We start from the raw sequence: 20,572 nt of genomic DNA, 5'->3' as shown, positions 1-20,572 counted from the left end.
TATATATATATATATATATATATATATATATATATATATATATATATTAAAAACATATATAAATATATATATATTAAAAATATATATATATATATGTGTATATGTGTGTATGTATGTAGATATGTGTGTATTTATGTATATATATTTATATATATATGTATATATCTATATACTCTATATGTAAATATATATATATATGATATAAATAAACACACAAACCAATTCAAACGACAGTGGAGGATTCTTGGAGAAAGTCTAAAGCAGTAGTCATTGCCACTGTACCGTCCATGTGCGTGGACCGATAGCAGACCTTCAGCCAAATCAACTTTCTAATGCAAGGAGCAGACCATGTGATTGCCATGCGGTCGATGAAAGCACAACTCCTCTTATGCATCTTGTACTGTATACATATTTCTCTGTAACCATTATTGTCACATTCCACTTATTATCTCCACTGTATGCATTGTTGCCAGCTCTCTGATCATGTACCTGTAATCTTCAACTGATTCTTCTGTATCAAACTGACTGCATGTTTCTGTCTGTGAACAAACACAGGCACCTGAACTGAATCCCTGTTTCGATTTGTCAGAGATTAGTAACTGCATTGCAGCTCACACCAGCCAATAACCCTCTGTGAATATTCTGTAAATAAATCAGTAATAAACTAGACAACGCCGGTCGGCATGTCAGTCAGTACTTTCCATGCATTGGCAATCCCAGAGTGACCCGAAGAGGCCAACAAGAGATGTATGACCCACGGAGATGACCAACCCCACCAACGAAGCCCTTGCTGCCTCCTCCACACGCCTACTGCCGTTTACGCCCCGCAACCTAGAAGAATGCTTCTTCAGGGCGGAATGACCTTCCCAGACGCCATCCTTGAGTTCCTGCAGGGCGACATCTTCGAGTGGACTACTGAAGAATCAGCTGACGTCATCCTTCAGCTTGCTGCCCACCATGAGAGCCAAGAAATTCCTCAACCATTTGGGGGCACCCGGAGGAGACGAGTGATCGCTGAACTTTTATAGGCAACTGCAGTGATTCATCACACTCCCCGCCATGGGCAACAACCCGAGTCATCCTTGGACATCGTGAGGAAGCCTCCCGGGGGTACTCTCACACACTACCCTGCCAACAGCAGCAGCAGCACCATGTCACAGCCAGCGGACGGCATACATGAAATCCGACAGCGACTGAAAGATCTGCCACAGAACCCTGAGAGACTCTAGAGCTTGCAGGTCTTTCAGCCCAGCCAGTGCGAACAAATCAACCCCACTCCTCCCACCCTCTATGCATCGAAGGCCAGCCGAGAAATGTTTACGATGTACGAGAGGCGGGAGATGAATATCGCTTTCAATGGGAAAGAATACGACTGGTACTTCATCACAGCAGACATGACGATGGTGTTGTTAGGGGCAGATTTCCTGACAGCTCAAAATCTACTGGTCGGCATAGCACTTAAATAGCTGATCCCACGAACAGCGCCAACATCATCTCCTCAAAAGCCAAGCAGACGAACCAGCAACAAATCAACGAAGGCAAGAAGGATGATCCGTCGCACCTATCACTCACCGCCAGTACCAAGGCAGGAGAAAGTGTGACGACACAGCATTGATGTTACCATCAAAGACGAATTTCAGCCCTAGGCTCTCTCTTGTGGGGGGGGGGGGTGGGTACCTGTACCGTCCACGTGCGTGGCCCGACAGTGGAGCTGAAACCAAATCAACTTTCTAAGGCAAGGAGCAGACCACGTGATTGCCACTCGGTCAATGAAAGCACAACTCTCATACGTCTTGTATACATATTTCTCTGTGACCATTATTGTCACATTCCATTTGTTATCACCACTAGATGCATTGTTATGCCAGCTCTCCGATCATGTACTGTACTTGTAATCTTCAATTGACTCTTCTGTATCAAACTGCGTGTATGTTTCTGTCTGTGAACAAACACAGGCGCCTAAACTTAATCCGCTTCGATTTGTCAGAGATTAGTAGCTACGTTGCGGCTCGCACCAGCCAATAACCTTTGTGAATAATCTGTACATAAATCAGTAATAAACTAGACAACCAGTCGGCATGTCAGTCAGTACGGCTGACTTAAGGACGAACCTTCCGCCCCAACATTATCTTCTCCAAGTGTCCAATCTGATACTACATGAGAAAAGCTTCGAACGCCTGTACACACACGCACACACACACACAACTATGTATCCCTTTTATGCTCTCTCTCTCTCTCTCTCTCTCTCTGAATATTAAGATCCTTCCTCTAAAATATCTTGTCAACTCCATCACTCAGATTTTCCCCTCTTCTGTCCCTACAACACTTTCGAATTAAACACACTTTTCCTCTACCTTATCATCATTCATTCTCTGTATGAGAAAAACATCTCAATGCAGTCTCGATCATCTTTTAACCTTCGCTAAACTCTTTGCTAGTTCTTCCTCTGTTCATTTTTCTTACCCTTCAGATCATTTTTATTTCATATATGCTAAGCAATACGTTCACATCAGGAGCTTCAGCCTTCCCTTCCCTTCTTTCCTTTGCATTCAACATTTTGCATTTATTTCAGTAAATGAGATTTGCTCTACAGTCCCTTCATACGTGCCAGTTCTTTTTACAGGTCTTTTGTAAACCCCTGGATTTTTTCTTTTTCACCTTTTTTTGGATTTAACTCTTCTCTCATCCTGGACGCATCCATTAAATGTACTTTCATACCTATATGAATTAACCGCTTCATTCGTTGTTGTACAGTCGCCACTTGATATACCATCATCATCTAACTGTTACATGCACTTTCAGCTTTCTCCTTTCCAAATAATTTCAAGCTTTTTCAGTAGCCTTTGAACTTCTCCTCACTATCTCAGTCAACAGTGTACCGCCTACTGACAATCGTCATTCCATAGTGTATTCACGAGCCTTTTTTTTTTATTCTATAACTGCACATACACCTATTCATATTCCAACTACTTGTATTACTCTGTTCATAATAATTATAACATGCCATGACACAAAACACATCCAATCTTAGATCCACTCTTACATCAAACCAACATTGCAGCCTCAGAATCTCCCACTTAGCATTGGGCCATTTCTCATCGGAAGAGGTGGCAGACACCTATAACCCTCCGTTTTCGGCTTGTAGATAAGGATGAGGTTGCAAGCCCCATGACAATCTCGACTCTGGCTGCAACCGATTAACCATCAGCCACATAGTTCAGTTATTATGGCATCCATTGCAATGTACCCAAATAACAGTTTTTTTGATCCAAAGGCTTTTTTTTTTTTTTTAGTGAAGCTAGTTCCATAGTCGCCACATTACTCTCTCTCTCTCTCTCTCTCTCTCTCTCTCTCTGGCAACGTCGTAAAATCGTTCCTTTGACTGAATGCATTCTATAAACACGTGAAATTTGATGTAGCGGTTGTAATTGCACAATAAACACGGGTAAAGAACACGGATAAAAAACCTAATAAGAAAAAACATAGGAAAATTTGATGTAAGTAGAAATGTATAACAAAGAAGAATGGAAACTTGTAAAATAACGTTGTTAATGTTTCAGGGTTTATTGCTACATTGTGATTTTGTGCACGAATAAAATTCTATCAACTAATGGTTGTGGGATATGGTCGATCCCAAAACGCACTTCATGGTTAAAAACAATAAACGGTTCAATTGTTATCTGAACTCGCGTTTTGTATGTGTGAAGTCACTTATTGTAAAAACTTGATTTATTTTTATTTCTTGTGCTTTGCCCCCACCTCCTCTCTCTCTCTCTCTCAGAGAAGAAGTTTACGGAGCATTAGGATATCAAAATAAAAGATGCATAGAGAGATGATGTCTGGAAAGAATGTAGTTCTGAGTGGATGTAGACAACATTTCAAAGTGATGAAACTGGTGTAGAAGAACGGCGTAGTAAAAGAAAGGACAAATGAACAAACCCATCCTAAACATATCCTCTTGGACAGGGATAATAGTCACCTAGCAAATGTGTACGATTCAAAGGTCTGGTTGACTTTAATAATAATAGCAAAGGCATACGGAGGCTCTTAGAGCTGAGTCATCTAAGACCGTCCACTCAAAAGAACAAAAAATCCTTTATCTAAATATGAAACCTTCACAAAGTAATCACTCTCTGTCAGTACAAGACTAACCTTTGGTAAGATTTTTTTTTTTTAAGAATCGAGACAACGTTTTTACTAAATCCTTTTAACCACCAATCAAACAGACAAACTGAACGAAAAACATAATCTGCCTGTTGGACCTAAAAATAATGTTAATATGAATATAGTGTATTCTTCGAAGATCCAGTTAATTTATGAAGTTTATAATAATAATAATAATAATAATAATAATAATGCGAAGTTATGATGGCCAAATATCTTTATATGCGTTCAGATGCTTTTAGTAGATAGGTATCATTTTATATGGAAAGACAAAACCTTTCGAGGTAACCCTAATATAAGGAACCCGCTGCATTCCAGAAATAGTTTTAAGATAAATCTGGAATTTTCACAAACTTTCAACACCTGGTTCTTGACACTTATTTGCAGGTACTTTTGAAATTTTAATGTACAGGCAAGTTTTCAGAACAGATCGATCAAATAGATACGAAATACCAGCGGCTATAAATTTTGAAGAAAGAGTTATACAAAGGAACAAATACAGTTTGTAAATTATTTACGATATTCACTTTATACAGTAATGAATAGCACTCTTCTTTTGTAAAGTCCCTTTTCAATGAAAAAATTGGAAATAATTGTGATTACATTATTATTTTGTCAATTTCCTTAATATACACGAAAGTCAAGCACAAGAGAGTAATAAATTACAGAATACTCTTGGGGATAAAAAAGAAAAAAGAAAGTAACTAATAAATTACGCAAAATTAATTAACAGGAAATTATATGTTAAAAAGTCAATGAAGTAACAATTACAGAAAAATTGGTGCAAGACGTCTTTTTATTGCCGTAGAAATTTGTCCAATATTCCACTCAATTCAAGTTTCAAAAACCTTTACAAGATAATTTATCTTCTTTCTATTTTACCGCATTGTACAAGAGGAAAAGAAGTAAAAGTCAGTAGACTTTAATCCTATCACCGATGGCATTATAGTTTAAAATTTAAATCGCCTGAATCTTAGCCGCCAAAGATGAGTATAAAAGGGATCCCATCTCTCAGAAGCCGAGGCGCAATGAAGTCGACGGTGTCAGTCTTTTAAGAAAAGTTTCACTTCAGGAACGAAAAACCTTAAAATCTCTTATCGGAAAAGCGTATAATGCCAACATATAGCTAACTCCATATTGCTTTACGAAGTTAGAAAGGCTTCGAAAATGAAAAAAAATCAGTTTTCCATAAAAGAGATTCGTATCATTAAGTAAACTGACGCAATAATTTCGTAAGGAATTTACCATTTGCGTCGGGAGAGAAGATTGTCAGAAGGATATTATGCGCTCACTGCAAAAATCTCATTATTGGATTCAAGTATAAAATGGAAAATGGAAGAAGCGAGTAATATTGGAATATTGTTTAGGAATAAGTAGACCCAGCTTCTACAATAATTGCCCGACTCGCTTACAAGGAATTCACTTAAAAAAAAACAAATAAACAAACAAACAAAAAATGCAAGCTCTGATCGATAAGCATCCGTTAAATACAGAGGCTCACAAGTCCGTGTAAATATATAGGTGTTATTGTACATTTGAAAATGTTCGGATTGTTTGACTGGTAGTGACGCTGAAGAATGAAAAACACCATGAGTGTAAAGGAATGCCAGGTGAGATGCTACTGTGAGATCGTAATAGTGTGACTGGGAACCAGGTAAGATTCGAGAAAGAAAGTTTCTGGAGTAATGTATGAGAGGAATAGTATTGGATCCGTTATCCATGAGGGTTAAAGAAGTTTTAAAGCATCCCCTGTTATTCCAAAAATGAAGACCATCAGAGTGAACAAAATAAAAAGAAATTCGTCTTGGTAAGCAGAATTTACACATGTGGAAAAGAGAAATGAGAATGGGGAGAAAATTAGAGTAAAATAACTCACTTAACGAAAAAGCAATTGAATGCATACATACACAGCAGTCTGTGAATAACGCTAAAACGGAGGTTGGGAAGTAAAGTAGCAATGACGCTTCTCTTAAACATCAGTATCGACATAATGAGTAATTCTTTAATAACGTTATTGAACTTATTCGGTGATTTCGAATCAGCAATATTAATCTGTCTAAAATTATATGTTATTATTGCTGTTACTGCCATCGTTATTTATTAATCTTTCCTGTCAAAAAGTGTTGAGTTTCAAATGGTATAAGTCTGAAGATTATCAGCATGCTCACTAGACCACAAAATAGAATGCCCTGTTTGCAAAGCATAATGAAGTGGTTGACAAATTAACAAACAGATGAATTAAAGAATTGAAAATCCGTAATAAATAAATACTAAAATAAATGCTAAAATAACCGCATACATTCGTAATCTGCAACTGTATACAGAGAAGTAAGGCTGTGCTTCAAAAGAATATCACATATCGTATTGTACGTTCGTATTTTAACTCGCTGAATAATTGAACTAATTTTCGGAATATACTCATCCCCTTTGTTTCAGAAGATAAAAGGCGTCAACCCTTTGGCAAAATAAAAGTAGTTTATCTGGTCTTTCGGGCCTTTGGGGAAGTCTACCTGGTTATGACATATCTCAGTGCTTTAGCTGAGATCTCCCTTTACAGCGGTTATACAATATATATATATATATATATATATATATATATATATATATATATATATATATATATATATATATATATATATATATATATATATATATATATATATATATATATATATATATATATATATGTATATATACATATATATATATATATATACATATATATATACATACATACTTACGTATATACAGACTTACAATTATATCTTTTATTGTTTTATATTTTTTTTATACGGAGACGAGCAAATTTGTAAATCGAGACCTCCAATGACAAGGAATTAAGGGAAGTTAGGAATAAATAAAGAGGGGGGGGGCAGGAAGAGAGAGAGAGAGAGAGAGAGAGAGAGAGAGAGAGAGAGAGAGAGAGAGAGAGAGAGAGAAGGGGCTGGGAGTAAAAGAGGCTAGAGCTATAGAGGGTATTCGTCAGGATCAAAGAGCGCTCTAGTTGAGCAGTGTAGGATTTATAGGTGACTGAGCCACTGCAGTGAAAAAAAATGAATACATCAACCAAAAGAACAAAAGGAGCAGATAACCGAAAAATAACCGAATTTATCCATTTCAAAGTGTCTCTTGCAGATAGATCCCACTTGGTAGCTATTAATTTGTTTATTTTTATATTTTTTCTACCAAAGAAATAATGGAATAAAATAACATTAATTGAACAGCTTATTTGTTGAGGATAAATGTAATTGAATAAATAAAGAACTTTTTTATTTCTCTCTAGAGTCTCATGTGTGGAATATTTTACCATAATAATTCGTGTTTAAAATTGCTCAGAATAAGTAGTGGAAAAATAAATAATTCTTCATAGGAAAGTGGTATTTTATATCATTTTGTAGAAAAGGCTTTTCTGTTTCCAGCAACAAGAGGGTAATTTTTTAAATATTTTGCCCGGCCTGTGTTTTGGTTTGTCAGTCTCCAATACCAATTAACGCAAAATAGATTGTGAAGTCTAGTAGGTGGGCTTTATACCTTCTTTTTTAAGAGTTTCACTGTATCCAAGGTAAAAAAATAATTCGATTGGTTTCAGAATCAGGATTCAGGATTTTTACTACTTGTTTCTTATTATTTTCACTTACAAATGTTTAACAAATGACAGATCTCTGCCAGTTAGGAATATATATATATATATATATATATATATATATATATATATATATATATATATATATATATATATATATATATATATATATATATATATATATATATATATATATATATATATATATATATATATATATATATATGTGTGTGTGTGTGTGTGTGTGTGTGTGTATAAATGAGTGTTTTTAACATGAAAAATGTTTACTTTTTGTTTCATGGAACGAACAAACAGACAGGTATAAAAAAAACCCTTAAAACATGTTTAAAATTTTCGTTTTTTGCGGAGATGTTTTTTCAGAGGGGAATACAAACCATTCAGGTGACGCTAGAAATAAAATATATGAGAGAAAAAGAGATAAAAATTTATAAATTGATCAAGACACGGGCATACGGATACAAAGTGCACGCACACACACATAAATACATATTATGTGTGTGTGCGAACGCCCTTTCTATCTGTATATGTGTGTATTTATCAATTCTTATCTCTATTTCATATTATATATAATACATATATATGTATATATATATATATATATATATATATATATATATATATATATATATATATATATATATATATATATATATATATATATATATATATATATATATTCAATTTCCATGGGGTTATATGATTTCTAGAGATTTTCACATGCCGGCAACGGAGACTTTATTTATTTGGCCTTGGAGTTCTGGTTTACGTAAAGGGGAATCGTAAAAAACAAAGAACAAGGGATGATTTTAGGAGTTGAAGGCTCTACTTCATGAGGGAATGTTACGTAAACACTTTGGTTAAACTAAGAAATTGTATTTACAGAAAAGAATCAAAAGGAAAATGGTTAAATGAATTATTAGGAGGCTTGCAACTTCTGAAGATCTTCTACTGAAGTCTTGAATGATGGCAAGGCACAGTCCAAGATGAGTCCACAGCAACGGCCCTCTGCAATAAAGAGTTACTCATTACACGCCAGTAAAGGAAAATATAACGCCTACAATCAGTACTGATGGTGCCAAGGACTCGAGGAATGAATGAACACTTTACACTTGAACACAGAACATTGGCAATGGCAGTGGATAAAATAGCACAAGGATAGAGGTAGAATACTGGCACCCAATAACACTTCTAAAGGGTAAACTGTCGTGACTGAAAAGTCTTTACTTGCACTTTACCTTCGGGGAAGTGGGTCTCTGGCGAAGGATGACGAGGGACAATCAAACCAATGGTGCTGCACACTATCACTTGGACGATCCACTCGAGGATTACTGTAGAGATGGTAACGAGTCTGGAGTCGGGTGGACAGGGGGAAGGGGGGCGAGGGGCCTCTCAGCACCTCTCACGCGCATACAATTTCTCTGGCGAACGGCCAGTTAACTGCTAACTGCCCAACTGCCCATATCTAGTGGTGGGCAGAAATCGACTCCGGAATCGATCCTGGCGAGTCTAGCTTAGCACATCGCTCAGGGGTCAGAGAATCGAATCGGAATCACTTCAGTCAATGACATTCACCCTTTCAGTGTGTATTATAGAAAGATCTCGTCGTCGGTGCTGGAAAATTGGAAATTTGAATCGCCTCATTCTAATGTAAGTGTAAAGTTCAGTGTATTGTATATGCTAAAGCATTTCTAATGTTGCACGTTTTTTCTATAGTAAGTTTCTTTTTCGTTTATTTTATAATCTTAGGGTTATGTTATTTGTACTTGATATTGTAGATTTTCTTGTTACAATATTTTTTCTGTGTAGGCCATGTACTTGCAAGAACAAAAGAGATTAATGTTTGTATATTTTGTATTATGTCTCTTTGTGGACAAATTTGTACTAATATTTCAATACTTTAGTTAATAATATAACTAACTAGATCAGTGTTATCACGCCACTAAAATCGTTTTCTTCTATATCAGAGCCAGATGTGATTTTCGCCTACGCACCAAATATGATATTTAATAGGATAAATGAAAATTAAGGGTTACATTTTAGTTTCAGTTCATACAAAAAAAGACACATTCCTAATTTTAGGAAGAGGCAAATGAACTCGGTTAAAGAAAATATGTATGGAATTTATAATTTAATTCATTTATAGTGAATGCAGATAAATGGTAAATTTATCATTATAATAATGATTCAAGACTAAGAATTTATCACAAAACTTTGTTCACTTAAAGACGATAACTCAGATTTTACAAGAAAAATTATAAACATATATATATAAATGTGCAAAATTTATTATTGTGTTTTGTAAATTCCATGCATGTAGTAATAGTGTTGTCTATTCGGTGACCGGTAAAAAGGTCACAGGAAATAATGTCACAATTTCGGGTCGGAAAAAGTCAAGAAAAAATATCTCAATTTCGGGTAGGAAAAAGAATTCACAGGAATAAATGTCACAATTTCGATTATATAGGAAAAAAATTTCCCAATTTCGGCTATGAAAAAAGTCAGAGGAGGCTATAATTATAATATTGTAGAAGCTTTCCATTTCCAGATACTACTTAAATCTCCATCCTATCACCCCTTCCCCGGTCCCCAATCTCTCTCTCTCTAAATCTTACAACTTTTTTATCTTAACATAACTCCATCTTAACTATTTGGTCATTACTTGTAGATGCACATTTGTCATTATTACATATTTATATTCTTAGAAATATTTAATTAATGCCGTAGAAATAGGGGATCTATTTCTAGTAAGTCGGTGGAAAATTCACTTTACACTTCAGTCAGGACAAAACTTTGTTGCCATATCGTATTCAACCAATATTCAGTCATTGTTCCCAATTTATTATTTTGTTAGAGAGAGAAAGAGATCATTCCGCATACATATGTTTATTTTTTCACTCGTCAAATTTACTCAGTTATGGTTTGTTTATTTCATATTTCCTTGCTTACCAATCTATTTTATACCTACGACATTAAAGAAAAAAATTCTAGATATTTGAAGAGAGCTTAGAGAGGAGAAAGAAATGCCTCCGGGGACATATGCCGTGAATGACCACCGAAAGTGTCCCCTGGAGACTAGAGAGAGAGAGAGAGAATTTAAGCGGCTTATCCATGCATTTAAAAGCACGTGGAGCTGTTTGAAATGTTGCCACCAGCACTAAAATGAGATGCTATGTTGATAGAATATCTGACTCCATTTCTTGTTATTGCATAAAAACATTATCAGTCGTGAACCTATGTAATTGATTTAGAATTTCGAGTACCAGAAAAGATGATATCTGATATCTGTAATAAGGGAAATGGTTTTCTCTCTGTGTTGTTATAAATTTGGCAGATTTGTGTAGATTAACCTCCAGAGAATTCTGGTCATTTTGGAAATTCTATAGTCATGTCACACGCTTAAGACTCTACGCGACTGATTTATTTATATGCTTGAGATTTGCCTTCGAAATTTGTTGTATTACCTGTGCTATACATTTTTAAAACATTTAGAACACACACGAGCAGTGTGTGTGTGTGTGTGTGTGTGTGTGTGTGTGTGTGTGAGAGAGAGAGAGAGAGAGAGAGAGAGAGAGAGAGAGAGAGAGAGAGAGAAGTTGTAAGATTTAGAAGAGAGAGCGAGAGCAGGGCTGAATAGGAAGGAGATTAAAGTAGGTACATGGAAATAAAAAAAGCCATTAGATTATAGTTATGGTCTCAGGGTTTGTCTCAAATACATTCAAAGGTCTGTCACACTAGAGTCAATTGTTGTTGTTGTTGTTGTTGTAAAATTGGCAAATGGCAACAGGGCAGATCTTTCAACACCAAGCCAGAAGTCTTCGTCGAGATGGGTCGAGTATAAGTTTTTTTTTTTTCTCAGATTTCGCCTTTGAAATTGAAATGATGCAGCCAGCCGCAAAACGTGCAAGGAAGAGTCCTGTGTGGGACTTCATGGAACAGGATTCTCCCACCACCGTCAAGTGCTTGATATGCAAGCAAACGTTAGCATACAATAAGACTACAAGTTCCATGATGAAACACATTCAATCAAAACACCCTTTGCAATATGCAGAGCAGAAGGAAAATAATGTTCCCGCTTCAGATGCAACATTGCCTCAGCCACAAGCCATCTTTGCCCAGCAAACACTGCCAGATGTGTTTGCTAAAAAAGAGGGCTATAAGGAAGGAGGTTTAAAAAAGCAGCAACTCGATAAACTGCTAATCAAAATGATTGCAACTGACTTGCAGCCAATATCAATAGTTGAGGACAAAGGCTTCAAAAATTTTGTTCATGGCCTAGATCCTCGGTATGTTATGCCTAGCCGAAGGGATCTGACAAGAAAATATTTGCCTGCTTTGTATGAAGAAGCGGTGAAACAAGTTCAGGGCGATCTAAGAGATACGCCACATGTATCTCTAACAACGGATCTATGGACTTCAAGGCAGACTAGGGGCTTCATCACCGTGACGGCTCATTATATTACCTCGGAATGGAGGTTAAAATCATCGGTGTTAGAAACTGCTCGTTTAAAAGTCGACCACACTGCAGAAAATATTGCGGATGAGCTAAGACGCATTTGTACTCAATGGGAAATAATGGATAAAGTGTGCTGCATTATTACTGATAATGCTGCAAATATTGTGGCTGCAGTGACTAAACACCTGCAAGTAAAACAACAGCCATGCTTTGCACATACGTTGAATCTCGTTGTGCAGGATTCCATAAAAAACAGTAATGAGATAAGGGTGTCTCAAGAAAAAATTAAACGTATAGTGTCTTTCTTTCACCACAGTGTCAAAGCAACAGACAAACTTAGTGAAATCCAGACTCAGAATGGGGTAGAAAGAAAAAAGCTGATGATGGATGTGGACACCCGGTGGAACTCTACGTTTTATATGATGGAGAGATTTCTCGAGCAGCATGAAGCCATCACCACCACTTTGTGCTTATTGGGAAAAAGTAGCATGTGCCTTAGTAGTGAGGAATTGGATATAGTAAAAAGTGCAGTGTTGCTACTGGGACCATTCGAAGAGGCAACAAGAGAAATGTCAACAGAAAAAATGACATCATTATCAAAAGTTATACCAATTGCTAGGGCACTTCAGCAGTGCATAAACTCAAATGCTGACACAAGAACAGGTTTTGACACTGAACTGCAAAAACATGCAAAAAAGATTTGCAACAGTTGAAAAGGTATTCCAGCTGGGAGCGGCAACGTCGCTAGACGTGCGTTTTAAGAAGGTGCCTTTTGTCGACATGGGAAATGTAAAAGTGATAGAGGACAGAATAATAAATCTGATTCGAAGTGAGTACTCTCAAGAAGAGAAAGAGTCTGTGCCACGTGTATCCCAGTTGTCAGAGACAGAGAGCCACATAAATGACGTTCAGGCTAAACGGGGATCACTTTGGCAATGTTTTGATGCCAAAGTTGAAACAACCATGAAGACGCAACGCCTTACTAGTATAGGACCTCACATTGAACTGAGGAGGTACCTTGAGGAGCCAGTAATTTCCCGGGATGAGGACCCACTGCAATGGTGGAAAATGCATAGTGTACTTTTTCCAAAGCTAAATGCCTTGGCTAAAAAGTTCCTATGCACTCCAGCTACCTCGGTACCGTCTGAAAGACTCTTTTCCAAAGCAGGGGAACTAATTTCCCACAGGCGTAATGCCCTTAGTGATAAAAATATAAACATGATATTGTTTTTGAATAAAAACATGTAGATAAGCCCTGTTATTGTTGTTTGCTGCTATTGTTTTTATTATGCTGTTGTCTTTATTATATAATATTTATATTTTACTAAAAGTATTTGTTAATTTTGTTATGGTTCCGTCTGTCCCTTTCCTTTTCTTTTTACGGACGCCACATTCTTTGGAAACTTGTAATTCATAATGTCATACTGCAACTGTTATTTTTTTCTTTTGTAAATATTGTTGCTGTTAATTGTTGTCATGCTGTTTTTGCTGTTTGCTGCTGTTGTTTTTATTATATACTATTTGTATTTTATTAAAAGCATTGGAAACTTGTATTTCATAATATGTCATACTGCAGCTGTTATGTTTTTCTTTTGTAAATATTGTTGCTGTTAATTGTTGTCATGCTGTTTTTGTTGTTTGCTGCTGTTGTTTTTATTAAATGTTATTTGTATTTTATAAAAGTATTTAATTGTTATGGTTCTGTCTATCCCTTTCCTTTACTTTTTATGAACGCCACATTCTTTGGAAACATATTTCAAGTTCATGGCATAACGACTGGTTCCATATAAATCGACTTTCATCCTTTAATAATATTAATAATGATAATTAATATATGTTATATTGCTTTACTGATTTGTGTAGGAACCATGTAAGATTGGAAATTAAAACGTTTATCGTCACTGTAATATGTGATACTGATCCCTCATCATTACTCATACATGTGATATACATGGATTTATTGCTTGGTGTAGGTAACATGTGATATTGAAAATACATATTACTGTAATATGGGATATAGAGCTTTCACCATTACTACCTGTGCCAAATGTGACATTGACAAAATATTTGTCATAAATTGGAAATGTTTGTCATTACTGTAATGTGATGATAAAATATTTCCAGCAAGGAAAAAGAAACAGCGGACCTTTAAAATAAACAGATGTATAAAGTAAAGAGGAAGATGTATAAAAGAGAAAGAAGGATATGAAAAGAGAAAAGTAAAAAACACATAAGGGAGTGTAAAATGGAATAGATTAATAATGAAAAATTCCAAGGTGAATAGAAATGAGCAAACAGTTTTAACTGAAATTAAAATTACACAGTCTTTGAAACATGTAGTAGAATAATTGATCATGTGTTAATAAGACAAATACAAAAGAAGGAAAAAAATATATCATTTATAATGAACAAAAAACTAAGGACTATGCTCCATGATTCGAGACAAACTCGTCAAACTTAAATGCCATAGGGCAAGGTCATAGATTAAAAGGATTAAAATGGCCCAGATACGGCAGATAGCCTAAAGCAACGCTGTGTGAATTTTTTTTTTTTTTTAACTCTCCCCTAGTCCCTACTACTACTACCACTCAATTTTGAATTGACTTTGTCTTGTTGGTTGGAAAGAGAACATCTGTATGTAATTATCTTGGAATGAAGGCCCATGTCTCTCCTAAGCAGCTTAGGAAACGCCCGAGGGCAAGTGAGTGCTTTATTGTCATCACCCGGAGAGCATTTCCTCCAAGACCTGTTTGTCTCAGGTACAGCTGCACCCAGGGAGTCAATTTCATTGACAGCATCGAGTCTCTCACCACTACGGTGGGAAGGGACTCGGGAGTCGACTCCAGAATCGATTCTTGAGAGTCCACCCTCTCCAAGAGTCGATTTTGTCGAGTCCAAAATTAGCGATTCTTGCCCAGCCCTACGACCCATATCTAACTCACTAACTGCCCTGTGACTGACTGCCGAGATGTCTCCTGACCTCTCCTTTTAAGCCTTGGCCGAGGGTAGTGACCGAGTGCAAAGATCGGCAAAGTCTGGTGACCATGTGCAAAAGATGTGTCATTTGCCAGGTGTCCCAGCCATCTGTTTGCATCCTCCCAGGTGTCCTGTGGAGAGACAATTCAGCCGGCTTAATCTGCCTTTAGAATGGTTGTTTTAAGCAGCTTAGTTGGTCTAAGCTACTTAAGGGAGTGGCACCCAGCCTCTTATCTTTGCCTTTTTCGACCGTGCCATCTAAATATCTGTTTCAGGTAAAGGAAGGGGACAGATTGAGATGTTGATAAATTTTGTGTTTTGATATCTAGGTCAACTGGGATCGGCTATGCAGCGATGATTCTATTCTCAATAAACTAAGGGCAAATTAAGGGGCAGCTGTGCAGCTTCTTGTAACTAATAATATATTATAATAATATATATATATATATATATATATATATATATATATATATATATATATATATATATATATATATATATATATATATATATATATATATATATATATATTACTGAAAGGACTCATTCAAACTGGATAGTATCTAATGGAGTATTTATTCAGAAAAAGTTACAAGCTTTCTTGGACAAACGGTCCACATTATCAAGTATCCGTACAGTGACCAGACACGTAGTCCAGCTGTATTTATATCTGTGTGCTGGGTACTTTTAATCCTATAATCGCCTGGCTCCTCCTGTGTGACCCCCACCCCCTCGTGACCTTGGATTAAAAGTACCCAGCACACAGATATAAATACAGCCGGACTATTCGTCTGGTCACTTGATAATGTGGACTGTTTGTCCAAGATAGCTTGTAACTTTTTCTGAATAAATACTCCATTTGATGCCATCCAGTTTGAATGAGGTCTTTTAGTAATTCTACTAATGCACAGAACAATTGTGTATGTGATAAAGTTAATATATTTATACATATATATATATATATATATATATATATATATATATATATATATATATATATATATATATATATATATATATATATATATATATATATATATATATAAAAAATAGAGATAAGAATTGATAAATTGAAAATACACGGCATACAGATACAAAGTGCGCCCGCGCACACACACACACACGCAAATATGTGTATATGTGTGTGTGCGTGCACTTTGTATCTGTATGTCCGTGTATTTATCAATTCATAATTTTTTATCTCTTTTTCTCTCGTATTTTTTATTTATAGCGTCACTTGAATGGTTTGTATCCCTCTCTGAAAAAAACATCTCTGCAAAAAACGAAAATTTTAAACATATTTTAAGGGCTTTTTTGTACCTGTCTATTTATTCGTTCCATGAAACAAAAAGTAAACGTTTTTCATGTTAAAAACACTCACACGTGGAAATGCACTTTAAAATTCCCCTGTGATATGAATCTGAAAGCATTCAGTGCAATCAGGTCATGGAGAGTTCTTTGTTTTGGGAATATGAAGTGTTAAACAAATGATTTCTTTTTTCTTTTAATTAGAGACATCGATTGATTTCCAAGAGAAATGCTTATGATGAAGTCAATGGGACTGTTAGTGTTAGTCCCAAGCTAGGGAAAAGAGGAACTTCGAGCGCATGGTCAGCGCCCTTCCTTATGAAAATGGTGCTCGTTGGTGAAACAAGTCACAAAACACGGGTATATGAGGCAGTGACGCATACTAGGGAACAAATTACAACAGAGTAGGAGTAAGTGTACGAGTATATCTGAAATTGAAAGTTAGTGCATTGTTTCAGCAGAAATCTTATCAGCATTGCTACGTAATAGGTAACACATCCACGCACATGCAAACAGTGACAACTTCCCCCCCTGTCTAGGGAAAAATGAAATTGTTACTAAAATGGAATCAGAAAAAGGGCTAGAAAGAAAATAACACCCCTCTTCCAAACTTTTCGGTTTGATCGTGCATGATTTTCATCTTAGATACAGCTTACACTGGAAGCACACAAAATGTTTTGATATCCATTTGCGATTTTATTACCCAACCGCAAAAAATAAAGCTTTTTATCCAAAGCTAAAAAACAAAAACGACGTAACTCCCAATATATCCAGGTTAGAAGGACTACTGTGTCTGTTCTTTTAGATATGATTGAATTTAATTTGATCTAAAATTGAATATTGTATAACCCTCCAATATTCAAGATTTAAAGAACGTAGATTATTTCATATCCAAGTTTACATTATATAATCCCTGTCTCATTTTGAAAAGTTAAAATTACTTTTTCCATATTTAGAATTTGATACGAAACATTTCATTCTCCCGAATAGCATTTAATTACTGTTCTGAAAGGGCCTGTCATTGCCTTGTTGGTAAGGAAAAAGAAAGAAGGTATCTGTTAAAACTTAGTGTAATTCTAAACTAAAGTATCTGAGAAGTGCTTATCAGATTATTACACTTGTTTAGTAATAAAAACAACAACAATAATAATAATAATAATAATAATAATAATAATAATAATAATAATAATAATAATAATAATAATAATAATAATAATAATAATAATAATAATAATAATAAATCGCCGTAGCTGGACCTTGGAAGTTTACCGTTCTGTGATTAATGAAACGTTCATTTTCAAAATGTTCGGGAATGGCTTCATTTTTTTCTTATTATTGAGTATAGTATTCAAGGGTGGCAAAATTATTTTGCAATGTGCTACCTGCCTTCAGAATTTCCAAAGCAATTTCAAAACGTAAAATATCTGATAAACCAGAACATCTTATCTGAAGAAAGTGGAATATTTTGATTAGGAATGGAATGAATGTTGAATGAAATTTTGTTATATTGGTAAATTTATCATTACCAGTAGATTTTTCATTACCCAACCCCAAAAATGACTGTAAATCCATAGCCCCCCCCGGAAAAAAAAAATTAAAAAAGATGTAAATCTGATATATCCAAATCAGAAGGACTTCTTTGTCTGTTCTTTTAAACGTGATTGATTTTAATTTGATCTAAAATGTAAAAATGTATAACATTCTTATATTCAAGGTTTAAAGAACTCATTTTCTTGCACCTGATATCCGAGGATTAGATTACCCTAAGGAAAAATTAAATTTCATTCTCCGTATAGTATTTAATTACTGTTCTGATACCTGATCTCTAATTGCTTTGTTGGGAAAGAAAAATGAGATGTCATTTCAAAACTTGACATTGTCATTGTAAACCAAGGTATTTATGGAGCACTGGTCAGATTGTTGTACGTATTTAGTAAAAGTAACAACAACAACAATTAATAATAATAATAATAATAATAATAATAATAATAATAATAATAATAATAATAATAATAATAATAATAATAATAATAATAATAATAAAATAATAAACGACGTAAATGGAACCTCTGGCAACAGAGGAGCTTCGTCCGGCAGCCAGGTATAACAGCCCAATCGATGGGGAGGTCGTCATCCAGCAACTGACCACCACAACGACAGTAACCAGCAACCAGAGACTGGATCTACAGAGGCAAACCAGAAGAAGAAATGGATAAGATAAGAGAAGAAAATAACGAAATATGGAGATGCTATATCAGAAGCAACCTGACAGAAAGAGGATACAGAAGATTGGTCAACATCTGGAATGAAAGAAATAATACCCCTCAAACAGAACAGAGGCTGGCAGACCAAGTAAGGAACACAAAGGAAAAAAACTGGCTCTCCACAACAGAAAGAGAGGAACTGGAAAGAGAAACAACACCCAGCAGCGAAGGACAAGAAGACGAACTAAGAGATGATGCCACAGAAAACGACAGGAATGATGAGCTACCAAACAACGACACAAGGGGAAACACCGAAGATGTAACAGAGAGGTCGGAATGGGTGGAAAAGATCAAGACAATGGATGAAACCAGGTACAGAAAGAACAAAGATCCCCTCCATGAAAGCCTACAACACAAAGAAACTAAGGGAGAAAACAAGTGAAGGTAATGAAATAATGAGATTAATGCACACCACCAATATCACAGAAACAAGTAACCTGGCATATGCAGGAGTAAGACTAGTAGTAGAACTCATGGGGATACAAGCACCAACACCAGCATCACAAACTACCCAACAGAAACCAAAACAGCAACTGCCTTGGAAAAGGCGCCTGGAAAAACAAATCATGGCGATGAGATCTGACTTGAGTAAACTGAAAGAGATGGCAGAAAAGAGGCTAAGAAGCGAGAAAACAAGACGGGAACTGAATGAGAAATACAGAGTGCAGGAGAAGGGACTAAACAACGCAACAGAAGATATAAAACAGTCTTAAAGCCAAAGAAATTAAGATCCAATGGTACATGAGCAGGAATAAAGGATACCAACAGGACAGACTCTTTGGAACCAACCAGAAGAGACTATACAGCCAACTAAGAGGAGAAGACAACTACCAGGAAATTCCTGAAGTCGAACCAAGTAAGAGACCCTGGGAAAACATGGAGCAATCTGGTATCACAAACAATGCCCAAGTGGAAAGCCCCAGGTCCCGCTGAAGTCCATGGATGCTGGCTCAAAATCTTCAAGGCCCTACACCCACGAATAGCAGAACATCTCCAGTATTGTATCACAAACCACTGTGCGCCCAAATGGATGACCACGAGAAGAACATCCTCAGTACAGAAAGACGAGAACAAGGGAAATATAGCAAGTAACTGCAAGCCTATCACCTGCCTACCAATAATGTGGAAGTACTAACAGGTATCGTCAGTGAAAGGCTATACAATTACCTAGAGGATACAAACACCATCCCCCACCAACAGAAAGGCTGCAGAAGGAATTGTAGGAGCACAAAAGACCAGCTCCTGATAGACAAAATGGTAATGAAGAATAGTAAGAGAAGGAGAACCAACCTAAAAATATATGGGGCAGAGGAAAACACCATCAACTTCCTCAGAATTATAATGTGCAACTGGAATACAGTACTTACAAGCTCTGGGATAAGACTAGCAGAGGTTAACATCAGGAGAGGGATCTTTCAAGGCAACTCACTGTCCCCACTACTGTTTGTAGTAGCCATGATTCCCATGGCAAAAGTACTGCAGAAGATGGATGCTGGGTACCGACTCAAGAAAGGAGGCAACAGAATTAACCATCTGATATTCATGGACGACATCAAGCTGTACAGTAAGAGCATCAAGGAAATAGATACCCTAATCCAGACTGTAAGGATTGTATCTGGGGACATCAGGATGGAGTTTGGAACAGAAAAATGCCCCTTGGTCAACATACAAAAATGCAAAGTAACAAGGACTGAAGGGATAAAGCTACCAGATGGGAATAGCATCAAACACATAGATGAGACAGGATACAAATACCTGGGAACAATAGGAGAGGGTATAAAACACAAAGAGATGAAGGACAGG

General features: G+C 36.1%; 1 protein-coding gene across 1 annotated transcript; it reads left to right on the top strand.

The window, feature by feature from the left end:
- The first annotated feature begins 11,647 nt into the window (after window positions 1-11,647).
- LOC136842645 (zinc finger BED domain-containing protein 4-like) lies at window positions 11,648-12,934 on the top strand. The gene has a single exon (XM_067110268.1). It carries the CDS (start codon window positions 11,648-11,650, stop codon window positions 12,932-12,934), a length of 1,287 nt encoding a protein of 428 aa, XP_066966369.1.
- The last annotated feature ends 7,638 nt before the right edge of the window (window positions 12,935-20,572 follow it).

Source organism: Macrobrachium rosenbergii, chromosome 2 (genome assembly GCF_040412425.1).
Source record: "Macrobrachium rosenbergii isolate ZJJX-2024 chromosome 2, ASM4041242v1, whole genome shotgun sequence".
Taxonomy (NCBI): Eukaryota; Metazoa; Arthropoda; class Malacostraca; order Decapoda; family Palaemonidae; genus Macrobrachium; species Macrobrachium rosenbergii.
The sequence above is the reverse complement of the archived record's forward strand: the minus strand, read 5'-3'. Positions and strand labels throughout refer to the sequence as shown.